This window comes from Solenopsis invicta, chromosome 1 (genome assembly GCF_016802725.1).
Source record: "Solenopsis invicta isolate M01_SB chromosome 1, UNIL_Sinv_3.0, whole genome shotgun sequence".
Classification (NCBI taxonomy): Eukaryota; Metazoa; Arthropoda; class Insecta; order Hymenoptera; family Formicidae; genus Solenopsis; species Solenopsis invicta.
In genome coordinates this window covers 20925445-20950986 of record NC_052664.1, presented here as the reverse complement: position 1 = coordinate 20950986, position 25542 = coordinate 20925445, and the positions used below count along the sequence as shown (strand labels likewise).

Below are 25542 nucleotides of genomic sequence, written 5' to 3'. Positions count from 1 at the left end.
AAAGTTTAACTCTGATATTGAGTCCTGTTATGCGCTTATGAATAGAATAAGGCGAATAAAAAATAAATTAAAAATAACAAAAGTGATAAACTTTACCTAAAGTAATTATAAAATAATTATTATAATCAACAACAAACAAAAAAATAAAACTCCTTTAGTTCTACTATAATCTTAAATATCGCAATTATATTTTAATTTGGTCTTAAGTTAATCTTTCAATCGTTGGAAATTTCTTTTACTATTTGAGTGCAAATTTAGTTTCTCAAAAGTTAGCAAAATTGAAAATTGTTATTTTTTACTTCGTCATAAGTTTTCGTAACATTAAACAGATGCATTGCTGCCGATTCCAATTCGTCAGCCTCTTTTCACCTACTTTTTGTAACAAATCTCCTAAGCATATTCTAGGTATAAAGCGCGTTTTTAAATTCAAAAGTGAGCCTTTAATGTTGGGCTTTATTCAACTCACGTATTTTATCTGAATGGATTCCAAGTCAAACGTGTGTAATTCGGGTAATTCCTCGCGAAATTACATATAGATTTAGTCGGAGACGAAAATCAGACGATGTGAATACTACTCTTATTTTAAATGAATACGGTCTCTCTTCTTTCAAAAAGTCTGATTTAGAAATTAATTCAAAATCTATTTTTTAAATATTTTTTTTTATTAAAATGTCGAGGCATCAGTTTTAAATTTACAATAATTTGTATCGTGACACTGAAATAGATTCTTCATTATTAGTTACATTCTCTTCATTATTAATTCTCTAATAATTACGATTATTAAATGGAAAGTATTATATAACAATACTGAGCAATACCTCCATAATTGAGTGTGCCGGAGATAGAAAAGAAATCAGAGAGCTTAAAGGATTAAATATCAAAATCATTTATTTAACATTGTTCGTTTTTAGCAGTCTCAGTTTACGATGTCGAGAGTGATAAGCCAATGGGTTAACACGTTCAATAAGAAGTGTAATTGTACACGCGCATTTTATGAGTTCGTTCGAATGTCGTCGAGAATTCTTAGTATTCAACTCATTATGGGTTGAGTCAACATAGATTCTTTACGAAACGTATTTGTAAAATGAGCAAGCTCTGAATTTGAGATCAGCCGTTATAAGTACACACGCTTAAAATTTGTAGCCAGAAAAAAGTTATTTGAAAACAACTTATTTTAATATTACTTTTTTACTCAATTTGACATATTTAATTCTTCGCAGTTTTTAATTAAATTTATAATAGAGAAAAATCATTAACACATGGGTCTTTTAAAGTGACATTTTCTTATTCTTCGAAAATATTACACTTTATTAATACTGATAAAAATATAACCAGATTAAACAATTAAAGAAGTAAAAATTCATATATATAGTTCATACGTACATAGCTTTTTTTTATAAAAGTAAATTCTTCAAAAACAAGAATTAAATTTATACATTTTTCTTTTGCACATTACAAAGTTTAAATAAATGAATATAATATTCATAATATTAGAAACATTTTATATATAATATTTGCAGTGTCCTAAAACTGTTTTATTTTTTCTTTTACTATATTTTTCTCTTTCTTATTTTTCTCATAACGCGGTCTCAAGTACAAAGTCGGGATGTAATGTAAACTGGTACTCCTGTCGATAAACAGTAAAAATAGGACAGAATAAAAGACAGCATTAGGTTATCTATCTATTGATTAACAGCCTAATCTATTTTTTTATATATTTTGTATTATATATTCTATATGTTATAAGTTGTCGCATTGCATGTCGCGTCTTGAGGAACAGCACAAAGTCTACGTAAATCGATAAACATGTTTTATATCAAAGTCAAAGGTTTCTAAGAATCCTCTAAGAATATACATTATTAATTTGTAAGTAGTTTGTATAGATGGCTCAAAGAAAAAGAATAGGAAAATGTAGCATTACTAGCTGCCTACTATGTTTACGTGCGTGTATATATTTTTCACTCATTTTTTTATCTTATGAAACACTCGATTATTGCAAAACCCGAAGTGATATTTTAATAACTGCTATATCATCTGCTAGAAAACACTTTCTAGTTTGCATTTATATTCCCAAATTTTATTTTCAATTTTTGTTTAAAAAAAGTACAATTCAGAAACAAAGTAACGCGTCAGTATGTATTAGGTATTGACGATTTTTCTTCAATTAATAAATAAATCTAATATATTTATATGAACGTAATTCATATCGGATATAAAAAACTCAACTTTTTATTTTTAGCTTGCACAGAAAGCAAATAAACGTAGTACAGATAGAGTCCTGCTTGCAAGAAAAAAAAAGTAACGTTTCAATATTTGAAGCATTCCCCCGAGGGAAGTACATTATTGAGAACATCGCGGTAAATCGAAGATATGTAGCACAATTCTTTATATTATGTACGACGGCGCGGAGAATACCGACAAATAACGGAACACGTTTTTCTCGAATATCGTTCGAAGGTTGCAAAAAAAGGCCCGTGTTTCCGCGGGCGGAACATTCGTGGGACGGCTTCCACGGTGAAGTTTCTCGGCGTAAGCCGGCAATGCTCTCGGCGCCGAGCACGATGCGCGCGAGCCGATGAATAATTGAAGCAACGGGATACGCGGAGCGGAGGTGAAACGAGCGCGCGGGACTCGGTGCAGTTAAAAACCGCCGCCGCTCCCGCTACGTCCGTCATTCATTCCCGCGCCGCGGCGACTGCGGAGATGTGGCGGGATTAATTGCGGCGCATAAGTTGTCCTATTTTTGTATGTACGTGCGGTCGGATAGGCGCGTTGCTTCGAGCGACGGGTTTCCTTCCATCCCTCGGTAACGGGCGCGCCGCGCCGCGCCGTGCCGTCTTTTCCGCAGGCGCATTCAGAATGTCAAATCGAGCTACCACACGACGCTCGCGGTTGTAATTTATCGGGCAGGTAATTGCGGAAGTAACGAGCTACCGTGGACGCGCGCGTGTTTACGCGATTCCGTTTCATTTCGCTCGATGGCGGCGGGGACGGGGACGCGCGGGCGGAAGGAATTTACGGAGAACATTGATGATTTCCATCTTGGAGGATGGTAACTCCGCCCTCCTCTGCGTCGGACCAGTCCATCAGCGCGGCGTGGCGTTTTCGAAGCGCAGTAATTACGCGGGTCGCAATTAGTTCGGCCGCTGGTCGCGGCTGGAACATCCGAGAGTTCATTTTGCTCGATTGTTCGTCAAGGAGAAAAGAAATGCACGCCTGCACCGTTGCTTGATCCTAATTGCGCGCGCGGCGACGGCGAGATAATGGCGTTTCAACCGCGTTTTCGCACTTTCGAAATTCCTCCCGCGTCATCGCGGACGACTCGGCTGCGGAACGAAAGGGTTTAACGAATCGAAATTTCGCACGCGAATTGCGACCGCTGCAGGAAAAACGTTTGTCGCATCATGATTATGCATCGTTATGGAGGTTGCATACGTTCTTGAAACAATTTGTCGTGTATCAATTTAACGAATCATAAGTCGCTGATGGATTCGAAATAGATTTCTGTAATTTTTGTGTAGCGTAAATGTATAGAATTGCGCCACTTTAAGCAAGGAGTAATTTTTCGATAGATTATTTGAAAAAGAAAAGTTGGGTAAGACTATGAATTTTAAAGAAAGTTAATAATATAAATGATCGAAAACGTATAAAAGTTGTGAAAATAAAAAAAAATATTTTTATGTATAAAAAAATTGACTGTGAAGTGCAAATGTTCTGAATTACAGCACTGACATTCTAGATAGTTCCTATTTACGCTACTAATATGTACCAAATGACGTCATCCTATTTGTGTGTTGACTGCACCTATTATATTGTATAAAAATCATATACTTATATGATACTTTATTATTTTATTATTTTTTAAACATATTATTATAGCCAAACTAAAACACTTTGTATTACAATCCAAAATTATTTGATTTTATCATTTTACAAATGATATTGTAGTTTAACAATTTAAGATTAAATTTAGTCGTAGACATTTAAAAGTCAGATTAACGATATAAGTTTTTAGAAACTGCTTTTCATGGAAATCACATTATATGTATTTATAGACATTAGAGCCATTTGATACACATGTTGTTTGTTTAAAAACGGGTTTGGTTATTACTAATAAAAATAATGCAGTTGGCAAAAGTGAAAATTACTAGCATTGCGTTTTGTTTCTTCCACCAGTAAAACCAGTAGACGACTAGAGTTTGGCGGACTCGTTTCGGTACCCGAAATCAAGTCAGGATCTGAAATCGGGTCAGGACCTAAAATCAAAACGGAATCCCAAAATTTTGTAAATTTTGAGTACTCGGATCTAAAGTCGGATTAAGTAGCGGTCAGAGATCTAGATACTTTATACACTGATGTGAGAGAAAAATTACTAAATTTATTTAAGGCATTTCGTTTATATTGAATTACTAAATTTGAATACTGCCAATAAAACATTTACTTACAGAACATAAGTATTTACTCAATAAAAAATGATAATTAAATTAGTGGTTACTCTTTGTACTAAATAAATATATATTTACGTTCGAAAAAAATTTTATTGGGGCAATATTCAAATAATTATTAATATTCGGATACTCGCACACCCCTAGTGTACCTTATTAATTATTAATTATATCATATGTGATAGTTCAATTTTATATTATAAATAATTTATAGTTGGAAATATAAATATTAGAGATAAATTAATAAAATTAATTGAGCTCGTACGGATTTTCATTGCTCGATTAATTGTTTTGCCATATACAAGTAATGCTCGTGTTTTAGCACAAGTTGAAAATTACGATATTATTTACATAAAAAAAAAATGAACGGAGAAAAAAGTGTGTTTACTCGATCTGATCAATACACGTGCGTTTAAACTTGACACTAACCGTCATGATCTTAAGCCTCCTAAGCAGCACACGTTGATATTGTTGACGAAACCGGTGTTGTTATCGCTGACGTAACACGGTCATGTAATCCTACTTGAAACATGAATCTCGACCAAACAGATTGTTTTCTCCTAAACATTGTAGTTCGCTATCGACATGTTACGCGCGTATTACGAAAGAGTTGAAGAAAATTGCGAATATGTATATGTATGTACATATTGATATCTTAAAAACCATTTTGATTATTTTCTCCTTTTAATTCAATACCTGTGATATTTCCGATGATAGAAAGAAAAGCAACTATTTCGTTCGATCAATTACATGTACAGTGACCTCGTTTCTTTTTGCCTGGGGGTAAAACATCAATCTGGAGCCTGATTATTTCACGTGGACGATTAAGCAGGGAACAAGAATCTCTCAGCGATTGATGTTATGATAGATGTAATAAAATCAGAAAGCGTCAGCTACCCGATAATTTAGGAGTTTGATACTCGCAGTGCATCATTTAGGCAATGATTAATGGCGCGCGCAATTGTTGCTGAGGCGCAGCGATAAATGCGTCGAATCGCAACTCGCTGATTAATCAAGGCACCGAGTCGCGCTATCAAACTGACGAGTAGAAATCGTAATTTCCGCTTGACTTTGACACGAAACGCGTACGGTTTGCGATTTCAAGTACATCAAATGCGCAGATGCAGCGTGCTGTCCCAATTATGGGTGCGAATGGACACGTGCGGTGGCGGAATCGATACTCGTCCATCTACATGAGGATCAACGAAATGGGCCAAAGAAAATTAGCGGCAACAGAATACAGCGATGCCAGCGATGAAGTTCCAAATATAACGCGAACAGAGATATTGAAGGGCGTCGGCGTGATCTCCATCGTTTCGAGCGCTTTTAATTCGACAGTTTGATGTTACATTTCACGTACGATCGAATATCGCGTATTCGAAATACTAAAATGATGAAATTCATAACCGTGCGAGTTTGGTTCTTCGAAAAAAGTATCGATAAAAATTGATTGATTTTTTTTTGTTTTTTTTTGTCTTTTTGTTAACAGCTGTGCACCCTCGGAGATCGCTTTTTTTCTCCATTTGTTGAGCTTGCGCTCAATTTTCCATGCTTGCGACCGATTTTCGTGTTTCCCAGCGTAATCTGACTAGAGTGTAATCTCGTATGAAATAAAAATTTGGCGGACTCGATGGTTCTCTGGAGTGGAAAGCATTTCGATAAATCTGGACAAGTGATACGTCCACAAGTTTTATTCGGAAAAGACTCGGAGTAATTTGCGAAGTATACGAACATTAGAATTACACGAGACGTTAATCTCCGATTAATCAGATTAATCGAACAATTAGGCAACGTCTCAGCCGGTATTGGTGATCGATGCCTCGAGATTTGGCCGACCACCTGTCGCGCGAATTACGACCCTAGGAAGATTAATACTCCAAGCGTGGTCGACGATATAGGATATAGCGTGGGATCGAGCTTTGCGACCGAGAAACCATCTCAGCTTCCACGCCCACAGGATTTTCGACACACGTAGGCGTCATTTCCGCCCGAGAAGCAAACGAGAAGCCCGAGAACATTTACTTGAACGTTTAAGCGTTATTGTCGTTGTTCCGTGTTTATACAGTGATAAACCGAGCAAATCTTTCCATTTTCACGAAGCAAAAAAGAGAAAACTAATTCTTCGCAATTGTTCTTCTTTAAGCTAAAAAAGAACTTCAAAAATTATTTGAGACACATTTGTCTCTTATATTCTCTATACACTAAAAAAAAAGTTTTTATGTTCAAGTGGATATATTTATTTTAATATCATTTTTTCCTTGATTTAAATAGATATTAACTAGTATAAAATTATTTATTTTTCACCTAAGAAAATATTTTTTTAAGTCAAGTAAATGATGTTAAAATAAATATATTTACTTGAACATAAAAAAATTTTTTTATGTTGCACGAACTAATACACCGTACTTAATATATCATAATAAATTATAAAAAGGTAGATTGTTAATAATGTTTAATCGCCTTTTGCTAAATCCGCTATTATTCATCAATCGGAAAAACTGTCAATCAGTGCTTGTCTTTTTTTTTTGTTAGAGAATCTCGATTAAAAAAGACAAAAGTTAAGTGAAAACAATTAAAGGATGTTACCCGAGGTGGAAATAAAGTAAAAAAAGGGATAGCATGATACATCGATCGGGGACACTTTTTATTCGGCTTTTTACTGAGCTTAGTGAGCCGAAGAATGTGAATTCTTCTGATAGATAACGCTTCATAAATATTAAATAAACGTCAGTCATCGCGCACGTAAAGCGAGATTTGATGGCCTAGATAAAGACTGATATTTTCACTTGGCGACAATACAATTTATTCCATTTACCGGCTGCCACTTTTATTAGGGGGCTGTTCATGGCGGGTGCTGAGATCTACAGCATGCACTACAGTTATTAAAGGGTTGATGGAGAGGGATGAGTGATCTGCATATGTCATCGGAATGAACGATTTATCACGCGAATGCGACATCAACAAATTAATAATATTTCTTGACACATTTTTATAACGTGTAGAAATATACGAAGAAATAATGTTAAATACTTGTATGTATGTTTATTTATGTAAGAATATTTGTATATATAGTATTTACTATTATATGTGCGTGTAAATACAATATATAAAGTGTAAAAAATATTTGTAAAAACGGCTTATAATTAAGATAGCATATGCATCTCAAGGAATCAAAGCGAGATCTAATATCGCAAATTTTTTGATGGAAAATTGAAAAAAGAAAAAAAAAGTCGTGTTTGTTCCGTTATAAACATAGCCTTTAAATTTTATTAAAAAATAATATAAATTGCGTCTCTTTAAGTTTTCCTAAATCATGTATTTAAAGAAACGGCGTTTACTTCCAGTGATCACTGTTATTTCCACAGAACTCATCAGAAAACAAAACGGCACAAGCTTTATAAAGTTGGAACGTAAATCTAGTCCTTGACGTAGCCGTTTTTCGAAATATTGCGTTTGAACAAAATAGCAACTGGTCAAAGTTAACATAGTGGTTTTCGCTATAAATTTTGCACGTTTTTTTTTCCGAGTGCGACACAAAGAATAAGCGTCGTAAAAAATTCTGTCAAGTTATAGTTTTTAGTGTTTAGGAAATGTGTATAAAATGCAAATTGAACGGTCGAACTGTTTTCAAAACAAAGCGTTCATGCATTTCTGAAAACATGATTTAGGAAAATTTGAAATGCGACGTTATTTTGTATTATTTTTTAACAAAATTTAAATACTAAATAAAGAAAAATATTGTCCTTATTATGGAAAAAAAATCCGAGTTTTCGATCTCTTTTCGTTTTTCAACAAACAATTCATAAAATTAAACCTACGTTTTGTCTCATCTCTCTAACAATGTAATATTTGCTTTCTTAAGGACGTGGAAGACATTTTTCAAAACATTAAGAAAATTATACATTATTTTATATTGCATTTGAAAGTAGCAGAAAACAATTGGCGACAATTTTCTGTCTGGATAAAAAATTATTTCAATAAGAACTAATCACACGTGCTCTAATGAAAATATAATTAAAAATAAAATAATTAAAAAATATCTGAATTTTTTTATTTAAGTACATAAAATATTCAAGATGATTTATGTAAAATTTTATTGTGATGCAGAAATTAGTTCTATAAAATAAACAAATCTTATTTATAAAATAACCAGACAATCACAATAAAACTTGGTATATAAATCATCTTAAATACTTAAAATGCCTACACAAAAAAATTGAGATTTTTCTTTATGTTGCAAAAAATAATTTAATTTCTAATAACAAATGAAGTAAATAACTTATAAAAATATGTTATTAAATATAATCTTATTCACATGTATATATTATTTATTTAAAATGTTAATATTAAGCACATTCTCAAATTTTATTTACTTTGCTGAGACTGCATGTCCTGTACATCCTTAAGACAATATATCTTATATATCTTTCGGAATGGCTGTACGTTTGAAGCGTCAGCTATGATTTGCAAGGTGATCCTGAAATCTGCAATACTCGCCTTGCATCTCACGATTTTTCGCGGATATCCAGTGTCCTCAAACGTGAGACTTCCGCTCAACAAACTCGGCAGCGAGCGCGTGATTTCCGGCGTTACTCCGTACAATGGAAACTCATGCAGAAAGGTCGGCAGATCAAAAGTTTTGCGAATGTTAGAAAGAAGGAAGGGGAGTTACGCGCCGCGAATCTCGAGGAACTTCGCGCTTACCGGATTAAACGTCGAGTTCAGAAACGTCGGAAAACTCGACGCGTGTAACGTCGAGTTTGGAAGTCTGATGGCGCGAGCAAAACAGACGAGATCTAGCGAGAAATCGATCGGCAGCGAGACGATCGACGCGGCGGTCTCATATCAAAATTGAATATTTGAAAATTCCAAGTTCCAAATTGCCAACTCAAAAATTGCAAATCTTCAGGAAAAATAAAGAGACTCGAGGTTAAACTTGCGTAGTATCTTATCAAGTTTTCCGTATTTCCAACGAAGAGTGCCTTTCACATTTTGCATTGATAAAATAAAAATAACGACAGTCAATCAGAAATCATTTCTGCCGTTTCGACGAGCCGCTTCGTTATCCTATGTCGACACGAAGGTATACGAATCGTACGTGGGCCGCGACGTGGGCGAGTTTACCACGTGCCCAATCGGCCCGATGTACGCGCGATTACGTCGTGTCACGGTTCGCACGTGCGCTTTTAAACAAAGAAAAATTCTCGCGATGCAAAATTACATTATTGATGTGACGTTCGTTGCGACACGGTCGAGGAATCAAATCGTCGAATTGGGTCGTGCCGATTCGCATGCGTTTGCATTCGTGCGTGAGATCGCAAATTGGCAGTCGAGAGCAGAGCCGCGGCTATCGTTTCAAATGTTTACACCTGGATATACATCGGGAAACATCTGTAACGCGAGTAAGCGAACTTAGTCCGATGGGATGATGCAAAACGGAGAAACGGCGGCGAGAATTAACGAGAAATTAACATGCGTACGTTTTCCGCGCGGAATGCTCCGATGCAACTGCTGCACATGAGTGCGCCGTTAGCGTGTCATCGTGGATCCCACGTCATTCGTCATTTCGTGAACGCGCGAACGAAGGACAATCCGCGTCGAGAGAAAAAAAATTGCACGACGAGGTTGCGTCGCTAAAATTACATTTACCCGTCGGACAAAGGACACGCCAGTGACTGTCGTAATGCCTCTACCCCGCGACAGTTTAATTGAAAGCTTCACACGTGCCGTTTTGCGTAAGCGCGCGTGTTTTTATACAAATGCAGCCTCGCGGTCTCGTCCCTCGACAGAAATGAGAGTGTCCTTTAGCACGTAATAAATATAACGTCAGGTATATTAATACTACGTCAGCTGTGACGCTTTATGACACGTGAGAGTACTGCAGATTCGTTTGAATAATCTGTCTTTCAATAAATTTTTTTTTTTAATTTTAATTTCAACGCTTTGAACTTCGATATTTTATTACCCGATACCCCTTTTTGGCAGCCACGCGTCGAAACTTGTAAGGGAACTGAAATAAGCTGAGCAAAATTTCGAATGTATCTTTGTGTTATACGCAAATATTTGCCGATAAAATTTCAATGCTGTAAAAATATTAATCTACGAATATGTACACGTTTAACCGTATTTTTATTTCAATCTCAAAACTTGATTTTAGGGAATTTATATTAGAGAATCATACAGTATGTTCTACCTAACACCTACCTGATCATTCCACTTTTTTTATAAAATAAGGTTGAAAAAAATGTTCAGACAAAAGTTGTACGGAAGGACGACATATAATAGTAAAATTAATTATAAAATATCGATTCCAGGTCACATAAAAATGATCCATTTTGTAGATGGAGTTATACCATTTTGATAATATAATTCTCTTAATAACAAAAAATTTTATTAAACATAAAAGATTATTTACTCGGTAGGTCCCAATGGTTTATTTATTTGCAATCAAGTTAAAAATTTCTTAATTAAAAATTTTTTTAGATAAATAAAATAAATTTTTAATCAAGTACTTTATTTGCAGTTTTAGAAGATAAAATTATTTTTATATTTAATTAAATTTTTAAATATAATATTATAATTTAATATTATTTTTATTATTATAAAAAATAATTTAAATTTAATAATATTATTAGCTTATTCGTAAAATCATTATTTAAAGATAAAAAATGTAATAATACAAAATTATATACTTAATGTAATATGTCTATTTACTTAAATATTTTTACTTAAGCAGAACAAACAAATGCTTTCATCAAAATATACAATTTTAACAAAAATGATTTTTATTATTTAAAAAGATTTTTGTTTTAGTTCATTAGGGTACAAAAATACTCAAATCAATAATTTACGAGATATTTTATTTTGTATATTAAAATATGCGAGAATAAATTATATAAAATATCTCTAAAACTATTTTTTAATTACCTTAATAATTTTATACGCAGAATCATATTATGTAAAAATATCATGTAATTTTATTTAAAAGATAGGAATATTCTCCATATAATTTTGAAAAATTAATTTTTAAAATTGATTTTAGCTTTATATGCCTTTCTTCAGACCATACAACTTTTGCCTAAATATAATTTTGATTCAATCTTATCATACAAAGATAAAAAGGTAGAATCACGTATTGATAAATTGGACTTTGCATAAGATCCGAGAGAGACGCGTATCCTATAACGCTCAGTCACTTTATCGGACTATTGGAAAATAATAATTAAGAGAATTTTGCTTCAAAAAATCGACTTATTAGATAAACGTACCTCGATAAAAGCGGATTTGCAATTGCATTTTTAAGACCACGTCGCATGCCAATATAATGTCGTACCGTAAAATATAAATTTTAATATCGATTTCAAGGAAGCTCGTTAATAATCGCGCGGAGCACACCAGCAGTAACATTCGTATTGGAGGCTTAAATCTAATCCCAAGGATGCAGCGAGTCCAATAGGCCGTTCCGACTCGCGTATGCAGAGCACGTATAATGGAATACCCGACGGGGTTTCGATCGGGAGCCAATTACCAACGCAATCGAACGCGGCACGGTGGCCCGGCAACCCAGTAAACTTAACCGCAGGATTTAAACGAGTGCGACCGCGGGCGCGTACTGCATTTAAGGCGAATCCATTCGTGAATTCGCGAGGCCGTTCGCCTCGAAATTGCCTCCATCGTTTCGAATGGGACAAACAAGCTGCCCCGGGCGACATTTCCATCGAGACCTTTTCGCTTTACGAGATCCATCTCCGTGGATGAAGTTGCACACTCGGAAAACGTGAGAAAAAATCTATTACTAGTACTCACCCGTCCGCCGTGTTGTGCGCCAGGAAGGACTTTGGCAGCGACAAGGACCGCTGGTGAGGATCCAGGACGATGTTACCCGTAAGCGAGTCTTCACCCCGAGTGGGCGCGCTACCAGGCCTGGACAGGGCGTCCTTCGGTGGTTCAATCAACGTCTTGAGCGAACCGATCACGGCATCGTCCATCGGCGTGGACGCACCAGAGCTTTTCGCATTTCGCGGGCTCTTCGTCACCGTGCGGTCCGACGTGGTAATCCAGATGTCACTGCTCGAGGACGACGACGTGTTCGTCGATGAGGAAATGACAGGGCCGCCGCTCGGTGATCTATTGACGACGTTCATCCCTTGGATGGGCGACACTCTTCTATCCTTGCTGTCGGCGCCTTCGAAAGAACCCGAGAAATCGGGCTTCCGGTATACTCGGTGTATTTGCTCTCTCTTCTCTACACCGGAGCCTGTTTGATTTATAGAAAACGCTAATGTAGATACTCAATATTAAAATTATTCCGCTTATTAAATATTAAAATTAGTATTTTTCTAAGAAAATAAGATCCAATATAATATCTGTTAATTTAAAATAAGAATTTGTTTCTACGCTTGTAAGAATTTAATTTAGTCGAGACTACGGACCATTCCCGTTGGTTCCCTCCAACGGCGACCACTTATTGCCCTGCTTGAGCACGCTCTTGGGCCTCTCTTGATACTTGCCCTGCTGGCTGTTTCTGCTCTTTCTCGAGTTATCCCTTTCACGAAGCTCTCGCTCGTCCATTCGCTCGAGGGAAGCCGGCGAGGAGCTGGCGCTTCCGCGATGACTGCCAGCGTCGGTGGAAAGCCTCTGATGCGCCGGATAACTCTGTGACAGTTTCATGAAAACTGGCGGCGGTGCCTGATTCGGAGAGTACAGGGTTTCCCTTTGTGAGCAGTGAGGCCAAAAGTCGCATGTGCTGCTGTTGCAACGCAGCTTTGTGTCTGGACTCATGCAGAAATCTTGATTAACGGACGGTGCATTCGCGTTTGGTGTCGTAGCGCCTCTCTGCAGTGTCCGCGGTCGCCTTGACTGCTGTTGCTGTTGCTGCTGTTGCTGCTGCTGTTGCTGCGACTGCTGTTGCTGGGACTGCGAAGAATTCGGTGCTTTCGACGATTGTTGTTGCTGCTGCTGCTGCTGCTTGGAAGATATGATGTAGACGTCATACGTGTTGGAATTGCCTCGTCTCTGCTCTTGGTTCTCGTCACGACGCTCATAGCGGCTTGACAACATATTTCTCGGCACAACGCGACTACGCGTGCCATACAAATATTCTGTCACCATCTCCGTTTCACGGAAAAGATTCTCATTTATGGTATCGTCGGTAGACTGAGCCTTTCCTAGAGAATTCGGAAAAAATTGGATGCGGGAATGAGATTGATTCAACCGATTTCGATTGACATAATAATCGATCGTGTTTTCCTTCGAAAACATTTCTTTTCTTTTAGCTGGAGCGCCAAATTTTTTTACAATAGGCATTTGATTTCCAATCATTAATGGTAATCTTAATCATTATTTTATGCGGTTTTTTTGTTATTTATAACATATTTTTTTCTTTTTATACTTTGCAAAACTAATTGCGTCGCATCGTTTTGTGAAACGTGTGAAAAAATAGATACGAGTAAACACGTTTAAAATAAGTTTTACGAGAAAAAAGTTTTAGTACAAGAATACAAGGATTTCCTGCATATAATCATAATCCTTTCATGAGAACACGAACTTTATAAAAGGTACGCTCGCGAACTCATCTATCCTCCGCATCATAAAATATTCGTAACACGTGCGCAACGATGAAAGTTAGAACGTAGGATGGTACTCACTGTTCTGAAGAACGTGGCGCTTGGACCTGTCGCTTCCCCGATCATTCACAATCTTCACAACGACCCTGTGTGCCTCGTTCGACTCTCGGGAGTGATCTCTCTGCGGGCCGGTCGTTCCCGGTGACCTTTTCTCCGGTAATTGTAGACTCCTGGATCTTCTAACTCTGGATTGATGAGACTCGGGCGATACCTGATTAGTCCTAGCGCTCTGGTGCTGTCGTGAGGGATTGCCGCGTCTGAATGGATTAGGTGTGGGCGAACGTCCTTGTCGTCCCTCGCTGCTGGACGAGGAGGATGACGAGGAGGGTGAATTAAACATCTGTTTGCCCGATTCGGAGGATCCAGGTGATCTTCTAAGCCCTTGTTGGCTTCTATGGATTCTCCTAGATATAATACTTTAGAGGTCTTATTTCCGTACAACATTATAGAACACACTTTTTAGGGTACAATATTGTTTAATATCCTTTAATATTTAGAATGTAAATCTTTAAAATTAGTTTTAAAAAAATTCAAGTTAAGAATAATTGCTCAAAATGTTTGTGCGTTATAAGAATTAAAAACTTTCTAAGTAAAATATTTGCATTTGTTTTTCAACCTTCTACATTGAACTTCTACTTCTTTGAGAATTTCATAAGTTTTCGTATGCATACCCTTGCCTGTTGGGCGATATTCGTTCGCCGTTGGCACGAATCGATTCTGTGGACGAATTCAACGCAAGAGCTGATGATGACACCAAACTGAGATTCAAAGATGAACTAGGGTTATCATCCTCGTCACCATCTTCATATCTAGCATCGAGAGATCGATGTTTTAAATATATTTTAAGCATATCTTTAATTCTGTATGTGTTTAGTTACATATTGATTCGTATTATTATATTTATAATTCATATAAAATACAATTGTTATAAATAAATCATTGAAACAATAGAATATAATACGAATCCTAGTAACATTTTCTGCAGAGCAGAATCTGCGTACAGTTAATTAACAGTCTGTAAACAGAATGCTGCAATTTTCTCAACAGATACGCGCAAATTTCTTGTAAGAATCCTAGCCTCTTTTTCGGAAAAACTGAGCAGAATAAGGAAACAGATCATATAACGTCTTTCTGGCAAAATTTGTCAAAATATGCTGCAAGATTTACAGCAGTCTTACGGCAGATTGCTACTAAAGAGAGATTAAATAGGATACCAATGTTTTTGTTTATTCAATTCTGCCGTAATGCAGATCAATTTTTATAAACGTTTATAATTAAACTTAAATGCTATCATTCTTGATCGTTAAAAAACTCAACTTGATCTACGAGCAAGGAATGATGATTGATTATTCAGTACAATCAGGTGTTGCAAACTTTTTACGTACCCTTCCACCGAAGAATCTGTATTCTCCGCCAAACTAGGCATAACGGGTTTTGTAACACAACTGTCGAGGCTTCTGAAACCCATCGACGATGATGATGAGCTGGACGATTCGATATATCTCTGCGCAAATTGCGATCTTCTGGAGGATGATTGATCTTCTAGAGACTTGGCCTGCGCCATGCGGTACTGTTGCTGTTGTTGCTGCTGTTGTTGCTGGCTGGCGTTCTGCCTCTTCAATCTGGAGGGCGCCAAGCCGGAATTTTTTCTGGACGCGGACGGCAGGGAGCTCCAGTTAACCTGGTGAGATGGCGGCGACGGTGGCGGACTAATGATATCGCTATCGACGATGGCGTTCGATCGCGGCAGGAAAGGGGCCTTGCCATAATTGTTGCGCACCGCGGAGGATGACGAATGTCTGGAGGAGGAGGATTTCCTGCCGGCGACGGCATCTTGGAACGCCGGTGGCGGCGATATGATTGGCGTGATCGATGGTGGAGAGAATGACTCCGGGATGCTATGCGGCGACGTGCAAGTGCTAGTAGTAATGGAGTCGAAGTCCTGACTGTGTAGTGCGAGAAAGTCGGGTCGCTGCGAGTCCAATCCTCTGGTGAAGTCCTGCGGACATTTGCCCGGCTCACTGTTGCAATGATAGTCCGCCAACTTGACCGCTGTCCGTCGCGACAACGGTAGAGTGCCGGTGGTCGCGGTCACCAGATTGCTCTCGTAGTTTGCACGGCGATTATCGTCGAGAGACCGCTGTTGTACCTGCACCCAGCCAGAACGACCCAGATAAACGCCGTCGACCTCGCGATCGCACCATCGCACGGGCGAGAGCTCGCGGCTGCAACTGCCGCTGATGAACAACTCGCCGGAGGTGCCGCTGTTTCCCGACAGAAAGGAGTTCACGGCATCGCGTCGACGAGAACTGGTAGAGACCTGCACAGGGGATAATCCTCGTTGCTAAACTTCCTAAATGTTATCCCAATCTCCATTGTGTAACATACACTTCATTATGTTGATTTGAATAACTAGTCCATGTGATAAATTTTAATAATGTGATAATAGGATTCAACTTCAGAAAAAAAGAAATAAAATGATGATAACTCGAAACAAGTTTATATTAACAGGTAGAAACATGCGCCCATGCGCACATTAGTTCCCATTGGCTTTCTCCATATTTAGAACAGAAGTTAATTATAGAGTAAATCATGAGCAGTTTTCGTAAATACTAATAAACGCTAACCGTGATTTAAATGGTTCTCTTATTAAAGCGGCAATTTTCGGGAAAAACTCGCTTAATTAAAATTAACATTTACTGCAATTAACATCCACGCGATTGTACTTTGTGAGCTTTCGTATGAATTTGATCCCTACTTCTAATCTCGTGGATGAATTAACGGAGACTAGTAATATGTTTCTGACATTTCTACGAGAACCCCACTTACCTGGCCGTGGCCGTCTTGGCGATGCTGCTTGAGATTCGACGTCGGAGTGGCCGACGTGGATGTATCATGACGTTTCAAGGATGGTATCGAACTACCACGGTTGTAGGATCCACGCGCGTTCCCGCCGGATTTCCCTCTGCCGCTCGCTGTCTGACTCTTGTTGCTGCCGACGCTGTACGAGGAACCTTGAGAGCCAACCTCCCAAGGGTCCGCTGACGCGTTACGGAGATGGAGGATCGACACGTTCGGGCCTCTGTAACCGAAATTTTTTTTCTTTCGAGATCAGCACGAGATGCCAAGATTATAATTAACGCCGCATAAATATTTATTCATCACATAAGGTTTATTTGATGTTCATGTACACTGTTAAAAATGTCATAAAATTTAATGTATTTATAAGTTACGCATTAAAATTAACGTATCGATAAGTGAAAATCTTGTGCGTGAAATTAGTTCACTCTTAGTGCACTTTTGACAACATTAAATTGACATCAAATGTACATTAAATGTTTTTTAATGTACCTGCTTGCTTCCGTTACATTTCACTAAATTCTGCTGCCGATTTTTAACAGTGTGACTTATATTGATGTCAATTAGCGTCAATGGAAAACTTGTCGATTATAAGATTAGAATTTTATTGCTTAGATTTGAACAAAAAAAGTATGTGTGTAAAATAAATAATACTTATAATAACTTGGATATAAGTACTGCAGCGAAAAATCACTGCAATTGGAAAAACCTAAAAAATTGTATTGACCTTGATCCCTTTACAGTCAATTGATATGATTCTTATTTTGCCTCGGTGGAGCCAAGGTTCTTGGATATCTGTTGTCGAAAACAAAGCTTGAAAAAGTTAACGATTTCTGAGATATCTTGCAGACAGACGAATGTACAGACGGACAACCCGACTAACACTGTAAAATTATAAAGCAATTTGCTACGCTTAATAAATAAATATGTAAAAATAAATCAACGATATTCAAAAAATAAAATTTAACTTTTTTATCTCATTTAATTATAAAGAAGTCGCAATTATTTTCGCATGTTATTTACTGCTTGTCAAGCATATAATTTATTCGACTAAAAATTTTATTTTTAATGCGTGTTTGATTTGCAGATAAATTAAATTTTATTAAATTTAATAAATTTTGATAAAAGTGCACAATCTTTACCCTCCCCGGAATTCACACTTCACCATCAGATTAAAACTATACAAAATCATCTTTCCTCGTACGGTTGAGTAAATTCACGTCCGTTTGTTTGCACCTTTTCTTTTATTTGCTATCATCAAAATTTTGCTTCATTCGCGAAAGGAAATCGACTCGCGATGCACTTTAGCATCTCCGGGGATTTTACGCGACAGTCGGCACAGTTGGGAGTCTCCTGCTTCCGTCGACGTTTTCAAGTAAGATAGATGTAGTCGTTTTTGCGTATATGTGTCCACGCATTTCCACTTCATCCTCGCGTGCGGTATTTTTACTTGTTTCTCTTTCCCATTTTGATGATACTTATATCATACATGATGTTGCAGTGATGAATATTTATCTAGTGACATTGTACATAAGAAAAAAGTCAGAGAGAAAAAGAGAAAAAGAGAGAGAAGAGACAAACGAAGGTGTACTCGTATGTCAACTAAAAATCGGCGGTGAATGTATGAAAATCAGATATTCAGATAGTCTTTCCCGGGAGTAGACGCAAATCTCTTCGCGGGCAAATACGCCCCCCCCCGGCTATGTTTCTTATCTTCCGTTTCAGACCAACGTTCTCCGTGCCTCTCGTCGCCTAAATTCTCATGGATTACTCTGAAAATATCACATCCCATAATGTACGACGAGAGAAAATTTTTTTTCACACGAGTTGAATTAATAAGGAAGTAGACGCGTGCATGTCGTATAAATTTCTCTGTAAAGCGGATCAAACGACATAAGCTCTGAGAGTGAGTGCGATCGATATGTTCACCACATGGTCTGAACGAAATTCAAAGTCAAATTCAATCGTCTTTGCCGCGTCTGTCGTGATTAGCACGCGATCAAAGAGAACGCTTGGAATGAAAAAGACGTTTGCGAAAATGAAATTCTCCAGAGAGCGTTCGAGCTGCGTCTCAAAGTCGCCGATACCGCTGTATTAGACGTAATTTTGATCCACCGGGTAAATGCGAAAATAGCCGAAATGCGAAAGCACCTTTAAGAGCTTCTACAGACGCGATTTTATGAGGTCTTGGACGGAGCGCTGAAAATAATTATATCAAAGGAAAATACAAGACTCGTTGAATTTACACGAGCCACTTGATGTTCGGCGTGATTTAAAAGAACTATTAATTAATTCGGGCTAAAGACAGATGCACAAACGGCGAAACTAGGTGAGAAAGCGTATTTCGGATATTTGCTGCGAATAACCTTTCGTCGATATCGCTCCACATATGGAGCTGACGAAACGCGCCGAGCATATCGACCGGGACGAGAATATCTGTCCCCGATTAATCATATTTACCTTTTAACCGACATGACACGTAGAGTCGTTCGCTTCTCTTGATAATGCGACGTCTTAAATAGAACCGCTCTGTAAATAGAGTCCGTTCTTTCGGTTCGCACAAGATGGCAAGATTGAGTGATCACCCTCTCTTTGAATTCGCTGCTGCGTACGTTTGCGCCAGTACAGTCGTATCGAACGTTGCGGAACATTTCTCGTCCCCGTCGCACGTTTATCCGTTCACAATTTTTATCTATTAAAATCGACTCGCGCGAGTACGGCGATTGCTCTCGTCAGATTTATTTCCGAGTGACGATAAAAATGTTTCGCACGAAGGAGACAAATCTTTTTTTATATATCGCACGAGATTTGGGTATTTTTAACATGTTTATCGTGCGGGATGTTCCTGAAAAACTGCAATTGTCTTTGCAGATTGATGAACGGGCAATCGGCCTTGACGTCATTCTAGATTCGGCATTTGACCGATGAATTTTACATTTCCTCGTGTAAGCGGGTCACGCTTAACGGCGAGTATCCGAATGTACGAAGAAGCACCAAGAGTAGGTCCCCGCGGTGGTCCGTTGGGTATCATGAAACTTACATAGTATGTAAACACTAGCATCCGGACGGAATCCAGGAACAGAAAGAACAAGCACACGAACAGGATAACGTTCGAGGAAATGTTTCGTCGTTCCGATACGACATTCACGCTAACTTCATAAGATTCCGTACTGGATGTCTTTCTTTTTCTTTTTTTTCTTTTAGCAACGCAAGTGGACACGGTCGCACTATTTCACCACACAACACGATTACGATTCCACTGAGCGTGTCAGTGACGACGCACCCACAAGATCCTCCCAAATTCACGCAATTAATCTTTCTAAATTTTTCAATTCGTCGTCTTTATTATTTTAAGAAACTATCAAGCCAATAGCATTGTGTGATATCACTGGCTGTAAAGATCTCACGGAACACTTGGGACGCTCTGGTCTCGGGACTACTCTGATGGCGGTGAATTTAAACAGAAAAACCATAGAATGGGCGATGTTACCTGTCGACACGCGAGATAGAACCCGCGTTGGTGATCTCGCTTGTATCCGCGGCCGGACTGACTCTGCGCGGCGGCAGGGCGGGAGGCGCGTTCTGACCGGGGGCCTGACTCGAGGACAAGGTCGAAACGGGCCCTCCGACGCCCACATTGCCCCCACGTACCCCATCCTCGGCCGAGTGCTGTCTCGAGGATTGCGAGTTCTGCGAGAGCCAGCGGCGCCCGGCGTTTCGCGTCACCACCGTGGGCCCGCCAGGCCCCGGCTGATGACCTATCGCGCTCCCACTATCCAACGACGTGCTCTGTAACCGAAATCCAAGGCCATTCTTCGTGGGCAGAGAGAAAATCTGTGGGATGCGACTGAACCCGACGACTACACACATGGGTCTTAGAGACGGGGCAAAAATTCCAATTTAATCTTTGAATTTCTCCTTGTTTAAAGAGCAAGATACAATTTCTTAACATATATTTTTATTTTCTAAACTCCAAATTCAATTTAACATTTAAACTTTAGTGTAGTTAGAAAGCTTGCAGTCTGTATTAGTTAACACATGAATATAAAAAAAGAAATTATCGTTGATACACTAAAAAAAAGAGTTTGGTAATAGTAATCTAGGTCTAATAAAATAATTTTAATAAATGTTTGACTGATACAATCAAATATTTAATAATATTTAATAATTATGTTAATAATAATCAAATATAATAACGGTAACCAACTGATTATTAAACAGTTATCAAACGGTTTATAAATATTACTAAATATTTGATTATATTAACTGAATATTGAAATTATTTCATCAAAGCTTAGTAACTATTTATTTTGATTTGATTATTATTACTAAAATGTTCAAAAAATACCGAAATAAGTACAATTTCAATTTTTCACAAATAACTGCTTATTTATGAGAATATAATTATTGATTTGATAATAACTTTTTTCTGTACAAGCAGAATTTCAATTTTGAAATCACGTTCTATACTGGTACTGGTTTGATACCAGAAAGAAAATTTATTTTTAATATACATTTAAAGTTATGTATATATAAATATCTGCCTGGATACGAAAGATCCAGTATGTGTAGTCTTCGAATTAATTATCGTGGCAAGATTCAAGTATTCTCGATATACAGAAGTCTCTGTTAAATGATTTCTCTGTTAAATAAACGTTCCTACAATTCTATTTATAAAATGTTAATTCTTTTTGGAAAAGAAAAATTTCTAATTCAGAAGCCTTTGAAACGCACGTATCATCGTCATAATAGTAACAAAGTTTCCTTTTCTTTGACCGATCTTGGTTTCCCTTATTAAACATGACTCGTTAACGGGCGCCATTATCGCCCAGCCATGTTATGAAATTGTGTCAATCTGCTAAAGGGGCCCCGCTACTATAGGGCGCCATTATCATTACGTCGATCACGGACTAAACTCGCGTGTGGCCATAAGAGCACGAGGAGCTCTGTGCGGCTGTCTCTACTTCCAAATACGGTCGAAGCACGTACGAACGACCGACGCGACGGGGCTGGCGCAACTCCGCCGTGTGTCGAAGAAAGTATTTTTATTCTCGTCCTGCCCAAGAGGAGAACTCGTCCGTACGGGCTATCTGTCGCGATGACTCGAACGTGCGTGTCGTTTTATTGACTTTTATTACTCCACACGACTCAATATCCCATTGACGTGCCGCCCGATTTTAGAACGTCCGTTTGTCAATTTATATACAATATCGCAATCAGTTAAAACGCGTTCCATACATGTCGAATGGTTTCATAAAAATGTATACAAATAAAAAAAAAAAAAATATTTGGTTATTCCAGTCACAGCGCTATTAAATAACGAAAAACGGCAATGTGTTGGATCAATGAAGCAAATTAATTCGTACAATTGTCTCAAAATTACGTACATTCACGTGATTCTTTCTGGACGTAACGGACGAGTCCTGCGAAGATCCTCTTGCGTAATGCCGAGCGAAAACCTCGGCGATTCTGGATCTTCCCGAGCTCGTTGCATTTGACTTGGATTTACTTGGCGGCGAGCCATCGATGACACCAGTCAAATTCGGATTGCTGCTCTTGCGCTCCGGAAACACCAAATGCTCGATGTTCGGCGTGTATCCAGGATCGTTCCTGACGATATCCTGGAGCGTCACGCGGCTGGGCCCGCCGTTACTGCAACAATTCACGCACAATGCCAATTTTTGTCGACCGTAATTGATGATAAGACAACCGTGTTTGAAAAATGTGTAAAAAGTTATTCAGAGAAAGGTTAAGACGGTGTCTCGTGGCATATAAATTATTCAATTTAAATAGATTGTCTTTAACACTTTATTTATTTACTGAATAATGAATTTTTAAGTTTGTAAATTGAAACTGACCTGGACCCAAAACCATGCGACTGTCTCTGTCCGCGTCTTTTCCCGCTGCCACGGCCAGGCTTGATGTTCGTCGCCTCGGCCAATTGCAGCAAACGGCTGCGATGCTGCCGTAACAGCGGGTCCTCCCGACGATTCATTCTATCCTGTGCACCTGGAATCTTGTCGCTCCTGCATCCTGGAATTGTCCAAGAAAAGAAAACAGTGAATTCGCTGAAAGTTTTTTTATGATCTCTGATATTTTCGCGTAACACAACTGTTCGTACAAAATAATTGGTTTGTGGATATAAAGAAAATATCTCTTAAAAAGAAGTAACAGATCGTTTTTAAATTACAATAAAGCTCGAAAAGCTAATAGAAGAGAGAAACGATCAATGCGTCTAGTCGCAGGATTTTTATCACATGTGAAAAAAACGTAATCTTTACAAAATATTAATTCAAATTTTTATAGTAGCTTACAGCAACAAACAGTTTAACGAAGTATATCTTGCTTACAGTGCATTACGAGACTTACAAAAGTGGTTTTAATTATTCTTTCCGTAAAAATCGGTTGAGAAGAGGAATTTACACGAACATACACTGCTTGCGCTGCTTTCCAACACTTTTTGCCTTTTATCTCATTTTGACGCAAGAAAAGAAGGCATACACACACACACACACACACACACACACACACACACACACACACACACACAACACACACACACACACACACACAAATACACACGTACATACATATATATACATATATACATACATATATATATATATATGTATATATATGTATATATATATATATATATATATATATATATATATATATATATATATATATATATATATATATGAGGGAGGAGAAAAATGTCGTCCTCTGTCGTCTATCCGCCGGGCCGATTGCACACCTTTAAAAACGTTCTTTCTTTTCACCTTTCGAAACTTGGTGGTTCCTTATCGCTTATGTAAAACGTCACAAATTTCTTTGGAAGGAACGATAGTTTTCTTTTCCAAGCAAAATATTTTTAACATTCAAATCTTTTTTTTTTTTTCATTGGTAACCAAACAAATTTAACGGGTGAAATCGGCTCTTAAAAATCGACTAAATTTTCGTTTTTCATAGAACTTTTAAATGAAAAGTAATATTGTATAATTTAATAAATGTATGAAATGTACAGAATCCCGAAAACTAGCCACTGATATAAAAATTGATTTTTGTAAACTGAAAAAATAAAAATTTGATCAATTTTCGAAGGTTGATTTCACTCTTTAACCCGCGAATAGTCACATGAAATGTTTTTTATTTTAACGTCAAAAAATTGAAACTAACGTTATAGCAAATTTTTTTACTAATCCAAAATCAATCTTTTATTCAAAGACTCAAAATTTAATTTGTACAATAAAAATAAGTTATAATTCATATATTCAAAGTAGTAATGTATTGCAACTAGTTAGTATGCAGAAAACGTTCCTAGTGGAAAACGTTTCCCGTTTATGTTATAAAAATCAATTAATGGTAACATTTTGTATTATAAATTTGAAATAACAATAAGTTGGAAAAGACTTCAGTTAAAATATATCATAAAATTATTAATATTTGTATACAATACAGAAAGTTTATATAATAATTCTATGTTTATTTTTATTTTTATTAAAAAATGCTTGATACAATTTTTATATTTATATAATAATCACATATGTATAATAAAAAAATAAATCATTTTTAATAATTCTGCTAAAGCAAATATAATTTAAATAATATTATGTGATAATGACTTAGCCTTATATTAAATTACTGTAAAATAAATATTATATTTTTTTGTTTCTTTTTTCTAATAATAATTTTGGATGAATTTTTAGATATAAAATCCTCTCAAAAAAATCCGTAGTATAAAGAATTTTTTATTAACTGACTTTTTTATTTTTTAAAAATACTGTCATAACCTTATTAATATGCTTTATTTGTTTAATATTTTCTTGATTTTTTCTTAATTTTTTCAGAAAAAAATATTCGATCTAACTTGTAAATAATTTTTTCAGAATTTCGAATTAAGAATGAAAACAAAAAAATAAAGCGTCGCAAAATTTTAAGGTGTCATTAAAATCGCGTGTTTTTGACTTTCCAGATTTCAGATACTTGAATATAATTTATAAATAACTTCTTCGAAATTTCCTCTATGAAGACGCTGCGTAATAACGAATTTAGTCATACACGATTATTCTTAATGTAATCTCCGCGCACCCGGAAAATTTGTATGACAAATGGCGGCGCATGGCCACGACAAATAAAAGACAAACTGATAAATATTCTTTTTACGTTTGACGTATCTTTTTTTTTAATAGTATCGCCCCTGGCGGCGACTCTGATAGAGCGCATTAAAATATCGACTATCGAAGAAAGTTCGACGATGCACGGTCATGAACAGTCAGCCGCAAAAGCAACAATGTACATGCCGGAAAATTTAATATCGGCCGAAATTAATCGACAGAGTGAATGTTTCGAATGTTTGTTTTCCACGTTTTAATTTTCTGGCATATCGGGTCGTCCGGCGTTCCTGATGTGCGCGGAGGAGAGGCGAATAGACGTCAGATTTTCCTGAAAATAATATCACGATGAACGGGAATGTTCCGGGAACGTCGGATTTTCTTTCAATCGAGGACACTCCGGAAGAAGTCAAGATTGTGTGTCAGAAACCTCGATCTTGAATTGCGCCTTGAGATTCCATCATCAATCTTTGCCGAAGCCCCCGCGTTCGAGCGGGC

General features: G+C 37.2%; 1 protein-coding gene across 11 annotated transcripts in view; it reads right to left on the bottom strand.

Annotated features, from left to right (window-relative positions):
* Positions 1-25542, bottom strand: part of LOC105194829 — a 173732-nt gene that overhangs the window by 68266 nt on the left and 79924 nt on the right. For 9 of the 11 annotated variants that reach the window (XM_039451658.1, XM_039451661.1, XM_026131360.2 and 6 more), the window contains 9 exons: positions 22789-22963; positions 22318-22582; positions 20421-20719; positions 16901-17153; positions 15457-16391; positions 14743-14880; positions 14093-14475; positions 12878-13612; positions 12252-12702 (listed from right to left, as the gene is read on the bottom strand). In XM_039451658.1, coding sequence (XP_039307592.1) covers positions 12252-12702; positions 12878-13612; positions 14093-14475; positions 14743-14880; positions 15457-16391; positions 16901-17153; positions 20421-20719; positions 22318-22582; positions 22789-22925 — 3596 coding nt within the window. In that variant the 5' untranslated portion in view covers positions 22926-22963. The remainder of the gene's footprint in view (positions 1-12251; positions 12703-12877; positions 13613-14092; positions 14476-14742; positions 14881-15456; positions 16392-16900; positions 17154-20420; positions 20720-22317; positions 22583-22788; positions 22964-25542) is intronic. The other 2 variants (XM_039451682.1, XM_039451673.1) reach the window with 2 other exon arrangements.